This window comes from Acomys minous (assembly GCF_964271855.1).
Source record: "Acomys minous genome assembly, chromosome: 11".
NCBI lineage: Eukaryota > Metazoa > Chordata > Mammalia > Rodentia > Muridae > Acomys > Acomys minous.
Genome location: NC_140492.1, coordinates 111,561,861 through 111,575,071, shown reverse-complemented (window position 1 = coordinate 111,575,071; position 13,211 = coordinate 111,561,861). Strand labels below are relative to the sequence as shown.

The 13,211-nt window shown below is 46.2% G+C and overlaps 1 protein-coding gene and 1 long non-coding RNA gene across 2 annotated transcripts; one reads left to right on the top strand and one right to left on the bottom strand.

Annotated features, from left to right (window-relative positions):
• The first annotated feature begins 7,553 nt into the window (after positions 1-7,553).
• On the top strand, positions 7,554-8,571 carry HSPB3 (heat shock protein family B (small) member 3). The gene has a single exon (XM_084800818.1). The coding sequence runs from the start codon at positions 7,982-7,984 to the stop codon at positions 8,444-8,446; it is 465 nt and encodes a 154-aa protein (XP_084656944.1). The 5' UTR covers positions 7,554-7,981; the 3' UTR covers positions 8,447-8,571.
• Positions 8,572-10,676: 2,105 nt separating this feature from the next.
• On the bottom strand, positions 10,677-11,973 carry LOC311608793. Its single transcript, XR_014783167.1, has 2 exons — positions 11,425-11,973; positions 10,677-11,284 (listed from the first exon to the last, which is right to left on the bottom strand). It is a non-coding gene; the product is annotated as an uncharacterized lncRNA (long non-coding RNA).
• Between the last annotated feature and the right edge of the window lie 1,238 nt (positions 11,974-13,211).

Here is a 13,211-nt window from a genome sequence, read left to right as displayed (position 1 = left end):
TTCCGCCTTTGGAAAAGGCTGTCAAATATAGATTACTTATTCTTGTGACAAAAAAAAGTAAATTAAAAAAAGGATATTTGCTAATAACATTCATGGAAGTCATGAGCAAAAAAAAAATCAGCTTTTTTCCTTTATGTGTCTGTCTGTCTGTCTGTCTGTCTCTCTCTCTCTCTCTCTCTCTCTACACACACACACACACACACACACACACACACACACACACACACTCACACACACACACACTTCTCCCTCTATAGATTGTACCACTCTTTTCAGTTCTCATATACGACTGCAGGTGGTTGCTGCTTTACCCATGTCCTCTGTGAGGCGGTTATGGAGTTAGGAGCATGAGGAATGTGCCGGAGAACGCCTATAGTAGAGAAAAGTGAGAAAAAAATACTAGGTCAGCTGGAGAAGACGTCATGCCATGATGCAAATTAGAATAGAAGCCTCTTCAAGAAAAGTGGGCAGGATGAGAGGATTAGCAGGTTGGCCACATCAGATCATGACAACAAAACTCTGGACAATCCAGCAGAGACCTCTAGGTCAAATACGGCCTGTTAGAGAGATCCTGAGCTGTGGAGAAAGGCCGAGGCCTAGTGTTTCTGTGAGGTGTGTGGCTGTCAGCGTGGTTTCTAGGAGTACGTGTGCCTTCAGCTCCACCTGGAACAGATTCTGAAGGCAATGACAGGAGGCCGGAGGCTTGCTCCAGTCTTCATCCCCCTGACTCCACTCTCTTCTCAAAGGCGACACTGAGCATTGCACGCTGTGGGCATCAAGGTCCCCAGGAATACCTAGGTCCCTTTGAGGTGAGCATTTGCCTGTGGGATAGTATGTGTACACATGGCCCCAAAGGACTAAGAGTTCTGGACCCAGGGAGTGAATTCATGGTTTACAAAATGGCTCCTGAGACACCTGCTGTGCTGTGGATAAGGGGATGGACGTGTGTCCCAAAACCTATTGTCCTTATGATGATACGATACGTAAAGTTTGAGAGTTGGAAGTCACCAAGAACAGCAATATAGACTTCATTTTATCTACTCTGGTACTTAGAACTATGATGAAATCAGAGAGAGACAGAGACAGACAGACAGGCAGCAGAGAGAGAGAGACAGACAGGAGAGAGAGAGAGACAGACAGACAGGCAGCAGAGAGAGAGATACAGACAGCAGAGAGACAGAGACAGACAGACAGCAGAGAGAGAGATACAGACAGCGGAGAGACAGACAGACAGCAGAGAGAGAAGAGAGAGAAAGAGAGAGAGAGACAGACAGACAGACAGCAGAGAGAAACAGACAGACAGCAGAGAGAGAGAGACAGAGACAGAGAGAAATTGCATGGATGACTACAGAGGCCAAAGGTATCAGACAGAGAGAGAGTAGCGGAGAGAGAGAGAAAACAGAGACAGACAGACAGACACACACACACATACACACACACACACACACACACACACAGAGAGAGAGAGAGAGAGAGAGAGAGAGAGAGAGAGAGAGAGAGAGAGGAGACAGAGACAGAGAGACACACACAGAGAGAGACAGAGAGAGAAACAGAGACACACAGAGAGGTAGAGACAGACAGACAGACAGACAGACACACACACACACACACACACAGAGGGAGGGAGAGAGAAACAGAGACAGAGAACACATGCAGCTTGGGCCCTCTTCCACGTCCGCTTAGCTTGTTTGACGACAACATTCGGTTCCTCAGCATCATGGCACTGACCCTCAGCCCCTCAAGCCCCTTCTCCACAGATAGTTCACTGGGGCTAGCTGTTCCCTTTCTGAACAGGCAGGGGGACCTCATAATCTGAGTATGTCAGCTCCCTCATTATGAACTCCTTTTAAGCTTAGAGTCTATCGATTCGGGGGCTGAAATTCATCCCTGCAATTCCATTAGCCCCGTGACTGGTACATACACACATACATCATGGCAGTGGCTCAGTCAGTATAAACACCTGCCACACAGCTACGTGTGGAACCCCAGGACCCACATCAGAACCTGGCGTGGGGCCCGCGTACCTGGGACTGTAATTGCTGGTGCCTTGGGGCTAGCTGTCTCCTCAGAGCTCTCTGGCCAGCCAGTGTATCAAACCAGTCAACACAGGGTCCTTTGAGAGACCCTGCTGCAAAAACCAAGATGGAGAACAGCAGAGGAAGACGCTGATGTGGACCTCTGTCCTCCACACGTGCCTGTGCGTCTGCACACACACATACAAGTCTTTAAGTAACGTAAACTGTGGGCAATAGTTCATATTTCCAGACTCTTCTCACACAAAGGCAGAAGGGATCATATGGACGTGTGGGATGTGTGTCAGGAGAGGAGACTCAGGAACTATTTTAGAACTCCACTCTCCACAAATGGACTCAGTCTAAGTGCTAGAAAATGTACATATCTAAATACACCAAAACTTTTTTTTGTGGGTGAGGGCCTCTGTACTCTGAAAGTCCCCATGTTTAGAATCTCCAAATTACCAAGGAAGGCTCTGGTCTAACTTGGATGGGATCTCTCATCCAAGTCCTGTCAGCTGAGGCCCCAGACATGGGCCCGTGCTGGATGGAATGGCCCTGGAGGGCTCACTGCTGTGATCAGTGACACGACTGTAGAGGACTTTTAATCCAGCAACATGGCTGATGGGTGTTTCTCTGCTCTTCCTGCCCCTGGAAAGAACTGCATCATGCTTGCAGGTCCATGGTTTTCCTGCTGTGATACATAGTTTATTTTTGCAACTGTCCTTAAGTTTCTCAGTTTGACAATTGCTGGGAACCCAGCTGACACACTCTGGGGTCTCCTAGGATGCAGTTAGCACCAAGTGCCTACATCTTATCTCAGCTCCAGAGACCTGGACCAGCAACTTGGAATGCCTCTCTGGATAATATGGTGTTTTTGGAAGCCCAGGGGGTGGTAAGGCTTCTCCTCATGGTCACAAGGCTGCCCCAGGATGGGAAAGCATAAGGTTGCTTATGAGTAGAGCAGGAAACACACACACACATTCAAAATTGAGAGAAGTATACCCTTTACTGAACATGTGTGCCTTTATGTCACCATCAGGTCAGACCATCTTAAGTCAGGGACCACCTGTGTTTATGTTCCTAGACTAACAGAAACCTACTCAGACTAGCTTTAGAAACAAAGTTGCATCCAAATTATATATGTTATTTTCAGAGACAATGGCAAGTCAGCAACTACTTGATTCTTAGCAATTGATTGATTCCTTAGCAATCAATTAAAGATTAATTTTTAGCAGTTTTTCTGTTTGTAGGGAGTTCCCAATTCTAAGGCAATGTTTTTCGATGAGTCTGTTTCTCAAGTCCTCTAACAGAGAAAGAGTCAGGGCAAACATGAAGACACGCCACTTTTGCCTTGACCTTCTCATGGCATGCTGTGAGGTATTTGATAAATGCCTCAAATGAAGTGTGAAGAGAGCAGCAATTTGTTTGGGATTGCGGCTTCAGAGGGCTCTGTCCATGGCCACTTGGATCCCTATTTTTGGGCCAGCTTGATGAAGAGTTTCATGGTAGCAGGAACGTGTGGAGGAGGAAGCTGCTCCTCTCTTGATGGACAGGAAAAGGAAGGATAGTAAAGGGCCAAGGAGAAGACACCCCTCAAGCCCTGCCTGTGACGCCTACTGCTTCCGGCGGTGTCCTCTCTTCTAAAGTCTTCAGAAGCTCTCAAAATAGCACCACTAGTTGGCGACCAACATCGGACCCTCAGTGGGACACATCCGAATCTTAGCAGAGAGTGAACAAGGAAGGCCGCCCTGGATTAGGAAAGGAGAAATGATGAGAAATCTCCCCTTCTGCTTCCTGCGGACAAATTCATTCTCCCTTGATTAACTGGCTTCTTATATCTGATCCCAGAATCCTTTGAGGCAACTCTTTGCAAGCCTGGTGCTGGAGATCAGCGCAGGGCGTGAACACCAGGAGAATGTCGTGAGATGTGCGGGCACGGGTTGGGGGGATGGGAGGGATGGGGAAATGGGGGGGGGGGAGGAAGGAGCGGATTGGGCAACAGGCACACAAAGGAGAAACTTACAGTGCTTAGAGAGCTCCTGGGCAGGCTGCAGGAAACAATATAGATGGTTTTTCTTCTTTCTCTCTATTTTTTTAAAAGATTTATTTATTTATTATGTACACTGTGCTCTGCCTGCATATGTGCCTACAGACCGAGAGGAGCACCAGATCTCATTACATATGGTTGTGAGCCACCATGTGGTTGCTGGGAATTGAACTCAGGATCTCTGGAAGAGCAGCCAGTGCTCTTAACCTCTGAGCCATCTCTCCAGCCCTCTTTATTTTTTTTTAAGCCTCAAAATAGCCTTGTAAGCTCAATCTGCTCATTTTCAGTATTATATTTGCCGACTGAGATCCGAGGCTGCCAGTTTCTCTCTCCCCTCTGGCCACCAGTTCCTCCCTCTCTATCTCACTATCTCCAATTCCACACTCAGGTTAACCTGACCTCTCAGCTGACCTCCCTTGTGGAGGAAAGAACTCGTAAAGTCCAGAGAACCACCACCACCTGTGGAATTTCCCTCAGGGTTGAAAAAGTTCTCAAGACCAGACTCTCAAGTATCATGTTACCAACACCAAAGGGCTACTGAGGAGATGTGGAAAAGAACTTAGAAAACCATTTGATCCGGCTGATAAAGACGGCTCCATTGCGATAGCGACGCATCAGTACTTTCTTCCCTAAGGTCTGGCCTGGTCTAACCCAGCTCTAGAACTTATGGTTTGTAAAGTTATCCAGTAACATCTAGCATTTTCCAAGGCCCCGACTAATGTTTAAAGAAAACACAGCAGCGCAACCACAGAGTGGAAGTGGGTTGGTATGAAACCATCTTTCCTCTGAAGGACCCTGATCTTTTTTCAATGATATCATATTCTAAATACAGATGGCCAGCTCTCGCCAAACATTGACTATGCAAAAGGTTCTATCCTATGCATTTTATTGTATGTTTAAAACCTCATTGCAAACCTAAAAAACTTATTTCCCCATGTTACTAACAATCTCAGAGAGATTGTTGCTTGACACTGGCACAGGCAGGTAGAGGGCAGAGTAAAAGTCCCAGGAGTCTTTCTATCCCTTCACCATTTCCTTTAATGACACAGCTTGGATGCCTTTCTGGGTACATTTATGTGGAATGTGCATACAAACTTGGGAGTTTTCAGTAAGAAAGCAAGAGTTCAAAAATCTATCCTTCAAAATTTTCCCATTCCGTCTTTCCTCCTCCGACCATATAGCACAAGCCATAAGAAGCTGCAAGGGCAACGCCAGCTAGTGATTCGTGCTGACCGTAAGAAGACATTTATTTCGAAAGTGTACTCAGAGAGTTGGAAGGTGGCTTGTTTGGAATTCAAGTTATTTCTCAAGGATCGGCCTTCTGTCCATGAAATTCCAGTCTCTGCCACCAGAGGACAGTCATAACATTAAAAAGGAGCTGCTTCGTCCTCTGTCTCAGGTCATCGGATCACACTAAATCTGGATTTAGTTTGATAGTTCAGTTTATATCCTGAAAAGATCTGTTACTTTCAAGTCTGAAATTAACGTGGCATGTTGGGTTTAAAAAATATATAGATGTTCAAATGAGCATATGACTTGTCAGAAACCATGTCTTCATATAGGGATGTTAAAATGGACCAGGGACAGATGCCACAAACTGGGTGCATTGGAGGAGTGCAGACACGCTGCATTGAATATTCAGTGGTGTAGTCAAAACCACCCTTCTATGTCCGGAAATTCAGAGTTTACTCAGTTCACTAAACTGTTCCTCCCAGACAAATAGTTTTATACCCTACCCTCACCTCCACCCCACCCCAAAATAACGAATAACTGCTAAGAAAAAGGACTGAAGGTGTGTGTGTGTGTGTGTGTGTGTGTGTGTGTCCTTGTGTCCATGTGCTTGTGAGCATGTGTATGGAGGCCAAAAGTCACCCGTGGGTGTTGTTTCTCAGATGTTGCCCACCTTGGTTTTTAAAACAAACAAACAAACAAACAAACAAAGTGGGTCTCTTATGGACCTGGAGCCCTCCAGTCAGGCTGGGCTGGCTGGACAGTGAGGCACAGGGATCTGCCTGTTTCCACCGTGTCCACAACAGCATCACAAGCCCATGACACAATGCCAAGCTTTTTTTCTAGGTCCAAAGTCAAATTCTCAGATTTTCAGGGCAAATACTTTCCAGCTGAACTCTCTTCCCAACCTGAAGACTAGGGGCAAGTCTTCCTGCCCTGACTCCTGCCGACCTCTCCAGCCCAAACTCATGCTTTCTTATTTTAAAGTCTGCATCATAGTTGTGCAGATGCCTGTGTCTTCTGTAATCAGGACCCTCTCTTTTGAATTAAGCACCCCAGATATAACATCCCATGCCTTTTTCTTAAAAAAACAATCAAACAAACAAACAAAAACCAAAAAATTAACAACAACAACAACAAAAAGCCTTTCTCAACTCTAAGCCTAACTGCTATCGACTCTGCTGCACCATGGAAGCCTAGGTAAGCAAAGGAGACTACACACTATCTCATCCTTGAATTACTGTTCCTTTGCGCCACCTCTAGGAATATTTTTGGTTATTTTCCACCCTAGTCCTCTTCCATCTTCCTCTTGAGAATGCGATGCCACAGACACACATGTGCCTATCTGCCCTATAGAGATCCACAGGCCACTATACAAGTACACAGCACCTGAGATTCTTTGTAGTCTCTCTCCAGATCAATATCCCCATCATTCCCTCTCTCTTTTTCCATAAAAAATTTACAGTTTGTTTTTGCCTTCCTGAGAGTAACATGGCTTCCACCAAGAATTTAGAAAAACCCTACACGTATTCCTAAGATAGCTCAAGACAAACAAGTCAACAACTAGTTGCCCTTCCTTTCTGCTGACAGGATCATGTCAAACTTTAGACAGCTTAAGGGGAATAAAGATGGCGTAAACAGTAAGTTCAGACTGTCTTTGACACAGCCAGGTGTGGAGTCATCGGTAGTCAATCGCTGAGCTGTAAAGCAGAGAAGCCTTGAAGGTCGCCTGCAAGGCAGAGCTACGCCACGAGGTAGGGACATCCTTGGGTGGTAGAGCACTTGGCCCGCACCCAGGTCTTATTTTTATATAGCATATTTTGGAGATGTTCTGTAGCAGCTGACTCATTCTTTTCCAGTGAAAAGTTAATATAAAGGATCCTTTCGTTGAGAAACAACTTGTAATCTTTGCCCATTCAATAGCACAGAACCAAGTAGATTAGTCCCTTGGTTTTCTGGACTTTAATATGAAATAGCCCAAAACTTTGACTTTTTTTTTCCTCTGCTAAGACTATTTCTGTCAGTCCTGTGCTTCTCAGTCCCCCTCTGAAGTTTCACACTCTTCTAGCTTAGTCACCCTGGCTTATTTTTGCTGAGTCAAAGGCACAAAAACCAGCTGATGCGGCTCAACTGTCCCTTAAGCACAGAAGAGTAAAAAGAAAAGTGATGCGTGCTTAGAGTTTATTGGCTGTTTGAAATGGACGGTGCACGTGTCTCTATTTCTCATACACCTCAGCTAAAAGATCTTCCCCTTCTTGGGAATTTTCTGGTAAGGGGAGAGGCCCGGCTAGCTCGTGCTGAGATGATTGCACACCTCATGGTTCACGGGGAGAGGTCACACGTAGAGATCTTGAAGCGCTGTTTCTGGTTCCACTTTGTCTCTTGGGGTGAGCAAGGCAGGCAGGACTGCCAAGGCTAAGGGAGAAGGTAAGAGCAAGCCTTGCCTGGCGCACTTGTGCAGGCTGGGAGCTAAATGCAACACGGAGAGGCGGCTATAAATAGCCATTCATTGTCAGTGTGTGTGTGAAAAGACAAGAGCAAGTGTGCTGGGCTATCCGGACCCAATTAAGCCGCTGCCTGGGCAGGGCTATAAACGAAGCTGCTGGGACTGGCAAGCAAGCTCTCAGGCAACACCAGGGGCTGGACTCTCACGGAAGGGAAGCTGCTAAACGCCGGGGTTGCCTCTGCTATGGCAAAAATCATCTTGCGGCATCTCATTGAGACCCCAGTGCGCTATCAGGAGGAGTTTGAAGCTCGAGGCTTGGAAGACTGCAGACTGGATCACGCGCTCTACGCCCTGCCGGGGCCAACCATCCAGGACCTGAGGCAAGCCAGAGGCACGCCGCGGGCTCTCACGGAAGACCCAGCCTCCGCCGAGACGCAGCAGCCACCTGGAGAAGGCAAATCCCGCTTCCAGATCCTGCTGGATGTGGTCCAGTTCCTTCCCGAGGACATCATCATCCAAACCTTCGAGGGCTGGCTGCTGATCAAGGCACAGCATGGAGCCAGAATGGACGAGCACGGCTTTATATCACGGAGTTTCACCAGACAGTACAAACTGCCAGATGGCGTTGAAACCAAAGATCTGTCTGCCATCCTCTGTCATGATGGAATCCTGGTGGTGGAAGTAAAGGACCCACTAGGGACCGTGTGAAATCTTTTTGGTTCTTGCTCGTACCACAGGAGGAAGATGAAAGCCAGTGACAACCGGGGAATGTTTAATGTTTTTTTTAGATGGATTGCTGTAACTTTTATGAGGATTAAAAAAATGTATCCACAGTTCCTGGTATGTGGAGGTTGTCTTTCTCATTGGTAGCCAGAGAGGACGGTTTTTCAAAGGTGTTTGTGCAATTCAAAATGATGCTGCGTTTACGAGAGGATCGCCAGAACACTAGCAGTCTTTAGCTGGCAGGAGAGGGGATCCAGCATTTTTCCTTGGTAACTCTAAAATTCCCGAGAGGCAGTTTGTTCGAGCCAGGGCAAAACAGACATGCTAAGTAAAGAGATTCTATTCTGAACTCATTTCATGAAAAGTTTCTGCACTGCTGGAAAGGGTTGGGGGGGGCCCCTTTCTGAGAGAAGTTTTTATTTCTGTGTATTTTAATTAAGGCATGTCGAGCTTGGGGACTGGGTCTGAATCTAGTTAGGAGTCACTACAGTTGTTGCTCCCCTAAACATCAGTAGAGATTTCCAGATACTTAGCTTTAAAAAGTTCCGCCATAGGCCTTGCTCAGGTTTTTGCCCCCAAATCTAAACTTTGAACCCTACCAGGAGCTTTGCTCGTAGACAGTGTATACTACTTGTCATCCTGTCATTTGTACTGCCTCGTAAGTTAGGTGTAGAAAAGTAAAACATTGCATTGCTGGATCCAGTAAGTCTTAATCAGAGGGGCCCTAGCGCAAGCGGCCTTGTGAGTTCGCACTGCGCATGCTCTCCACAACTCAGCGCCTCTGTTCTCCCGAACTGCTGCTTTGGCTCGGAGACTGAGCTGGTAGACGTTAAGAATTCCAGCATTGGGAAGTTTGCCCTCAACAGCTGCTCCCAGGCATTTAGAATATTTGCTATCTCATTCTGCACACTCAAAGTACTCCTTAGGAGAAAGTGGCTGCTTTCATTTGGCTAGGCACTGGCTGTGGGCTGGCGAGGAGTCCCAGGACAGTGCTAAGAATAGAACCCAGAGAGCGGAGGACACCTGGCAGAGGCAGTCAGCGCTGGCACTGTGCTCCTCTGTCTTGTCTTCCCTGTATTCAAATTAGAGCAGGGAAGACATGGAGTGAGAAACTAGAAACAAAACAAGACCTGAGAAAGACAACTGCTACCGTTTGTCTGCTAATGTTTTTCAAGACCGGGTTCCTCTGTGTTGCCATGGCTGTCTTGGAACTCACTTTGTAGACCAGGCTGGCCTGGAACTCAGAGATCCGCCTTCCTCTGTCATGAGTGACAGGGGCATGAGTGACCACGCCTGGCTCATTTACTGCTTTTTAATAGCATTGAAAGGATCTTGAAGTTGTCTGTTGATAGGAACTTCATGTCTGTAGCTGATATTTGGAGCATGAAGTCTAGGAGGAGATGTTTTTGTTAGAGAAACTGACTCCCACAGACCAGCAGTGGGACACAGCAAAGCAAACAGGTGTTACATGGAATACCATATCTGCTGACAGGATTAAAGGGGAGCCACAGTCTGAGTCCCATCAAATAGTATTGCCATCAGAGTAACTACATAGCCAGTTGTGTCTTGAGAAACAAATAGCCCCCAAGGCCTCTCATTTGGTCTTGACCTTTCTCCAGATAACACCCCCCTTCTCTCCGTGGGGACTTTTTTTCTTTCAAAAAGTGAAAATTCAACACATCTCCAGTTAGCACTTCTTTTTTAAAATATATTTTATTAATGTATCCATATTACATCTCAATTGTTATCCCATCCCTTGTACCCTCCCATTCTCCCCCTACTCCCCTCCCCTGTGACTGTGACTGAGGGGGACCTCCTCCCCCTGTATATGCTCATAGGATATCAAGTCTCTTCTTGGAGCACTTCTCTTTTTCCTCTCTCTCGTCAACTGTAAAGCTGCTTTCCCTCACTGTGGTTGAACTGTGTATTGCCCTTGCGCTGGTTTTTCACGTAGGGATTTCAGAAATCCTGCCCTTAAGTGACTTTGCCAACATCAAAGATTCAGTCATCAAGCAGGCATGGAGCCCAGTGACTTCTCCTTTTTCTTCTTCTTCTTCTTCTTCTTCTTCTTCTTCTCCTCCTCCTCCTCCTCCTCCTCCTCCTCTTCCCCCTCCTTTTTCTCCTCCTCCTTCTTCGAGAACCTGGAGTGACATGTTTCCTTCCCTGAGCAGAAAGGGCTCCATCCTCTGTTGCATCCTATCTCACACAGGAAACATGAGTCCCGTCCCTAGAGTGGCATATTTCTTTATTATGGGTAAAATCCAAACTCCCTTTTGACACTGGTCATTTCCACTTGGAAGGAATCTAGCAGGTACACAGGGTGTGTGTTAAGATTTCATTTACTGTAACAAAAGGCCTGAGCAAATCGATTTAAAAAGAGAAAAGATGGATTTTTTTTTCTCACAGTTTTGGAGGTTTCACTTTACAACTGGTTGGCACCATTGCTTTGGGCCAGAGGCTCAAACACACAGCGAAGCAAGCTGTTCCCCTCGCAGGCAGCCATGAAAGTGCAGCACAAGGCCCGCCCACGGCTTTCTGCTTCCGTCTAGTTTGGCTCTACAGAGCTGTTCGTGTGGGTTTTGAAGCCATCTACGCCTTTTGTTTTCCTCTCCTTCTTTTTGATGTATCCTGAGAGCAGCACGGTCTCTTCCCGAGGGCTGACCTGTCCTGTGGGATGTAGCAGCTCACAGAATGAAAGCAGAGGCTCACGGGAAGGCAAGCGGTGCTGAGCCGTCCTCACTCCTCGCAAGGGCTCCATCCGCTGCTGAAGCAGCTGTGGCTAAAAGTAGCGCTTTCCCCTTCTCCCCTTCTCAGTTGGCACCTCTTAAAATAGAGTACAGAAGTGCCTTTAAGATATTTAAGACTTCTCTTTTCCCTCCCACGGAGTTAGTAAACTCCTCCCCTCCCCCCCCTCACTCCTCCACCCTCCCCCTCCCTCCCCTCTCGTCTGTAATCACACTCACATTTGAAGACAGTCTGGCAGATTCTCAATAGCAAGGTGAATCATCTCCAGACTCAAGAGGCAGCCCATAAAAAAGGGCTTTGGAAAATCTGACATGACTCTTCCGGCTCTCATTATTTCCCATGCGGTAAGGAAGAAAGATGGATTAAAGATGCCAAAAAGGTTCTCAAGACCCTAGCTCCTCAAAAAAGTAGTTATCTTCTTGCTCCCCCAGAACAGAGTGCCCCGGGTTTGTCTTGGACCAATAAGCTGAGATAGGAGTGGCCCTTGTCTGCCTCTGTGGCTTTGGGTAGTTAGATCCTGGCACCCTGAGACACACGGTGCTGTTCTGCTCCGCAAGCTGCTGGCTGGCGTCTCCTGTGCCGCCTCTTCCACTGATCCGTACAGGGTTGGGTTTCTCTGCTCTCTTGTGTTTTCTCTCCAAGGTCAACGCCCTCTGTTTCTCAAAATAACATTTCAAAGCTCTGGAAAACTCAACGCGCCTTCAATTTTCTGTTGCTGTTGAATGAGATACAGCTAGTTTCTTGTGTAGCTGATTTTCTCTTTTTAATTTGACATCGGATTTGACATAGCTTTTTTTTTTCTTTTTTCTTTTCTTTTTTTGGTACAAAGTCCATAGAACAACTTGATCCCAGAGATGAGGGCAAAATAAGGAAACCTTCAACTACTGTAGCTTCATGGCCAAGACCAGAACAATTAGGGACGCAGACTTTGAAAACAAACGAACATAAGCCAACAGGACTTTGAGATCCAAGTTTGCCGTCTCTAGGCTGGGATCTTTTGGGCAGTTTGCTCACCTGATTTTCCCATCTTTGGACTGGGGACAGCTGTAGTACCTATGTCACGCATTTGAGTATTGTTTTGGTCATTGTTATATTTTAATTGTACAAATTCGTGAGACACAATGATCATTTGATACACACATAGCAGGTAGTGGTTAAATCGGGGTAGTTGACATTTTCATTGAAACATTTCAAATTTGTATTGTGTAATTATTTTATATGTTTGTGTGGTGCCAACTGGTATTTTAACACATGTACAGAATATACACAGTGTTTATAACTGTTTTGAAGATTACATGAGTTGTAGAGATACAGTGGCCAGTAAGCCTGGGTCACCCTAAAGGGCTTCTCAAAAGCTAACAGTGCTAAAGCCGGGACATTCCACACTCACCAGGATATTTAGTCTTCATGTGCGGTGTCAAACCCTTGGTACAAAACACGTCGTGTGAGTTGAAGAAACATGAGGCATCATTTTGTGTAGTTCAAATGTTTTCTGAGAATATTTGTACGATGTGTTTCCTATATAGATTAATAAAACACATCCCCCACAAGATTCAAAGACGAAAGTGTACGTTAAATGAGACTGTTTTCATAGGAGATGAGTATCATAGTTTTAAACTTTTATAGCTTATTTTTATTTTGCGTGTTGAAGTACAATTTTAAAAACACTACAGATTCCCTATAAAATACTATGCTTTGTAAATCTCTTCAAAAAAGAGGAAAAGCTTTCCTGTGACAAGAAATGAGCTGTAGATCATACTTTCGGGTGGCCAGTGTAAAGGAATGACCCGTTAGCACCGGGGTGAAGGGATGTTTAGTCAGGGCCACCTTTTGGAAACACTGTTTCCACACAGAACGTCTTCAGTTAGAATCAGGACCCAGTAGACATCTTCTGCCCACCTGTGAGTCTCATCGTGCACCGTGCATTTTTCTCCTGTGCTCTTGCCCTAACACTGTGGCCTCAGCCTGTCGTAACCTGCTGGATGACAGCAAGCAGGTGACAAAT

Bases quoted from the DNA above. Each gene is read 5' to 3' on its own strand.
- HSPB3 (XM_084800818.1), top strand. From the start codon at position 7,982: ATGGCAAAAATCATCTTGCGGCATCTCATTGAGACCCCAGTGCGCTAT.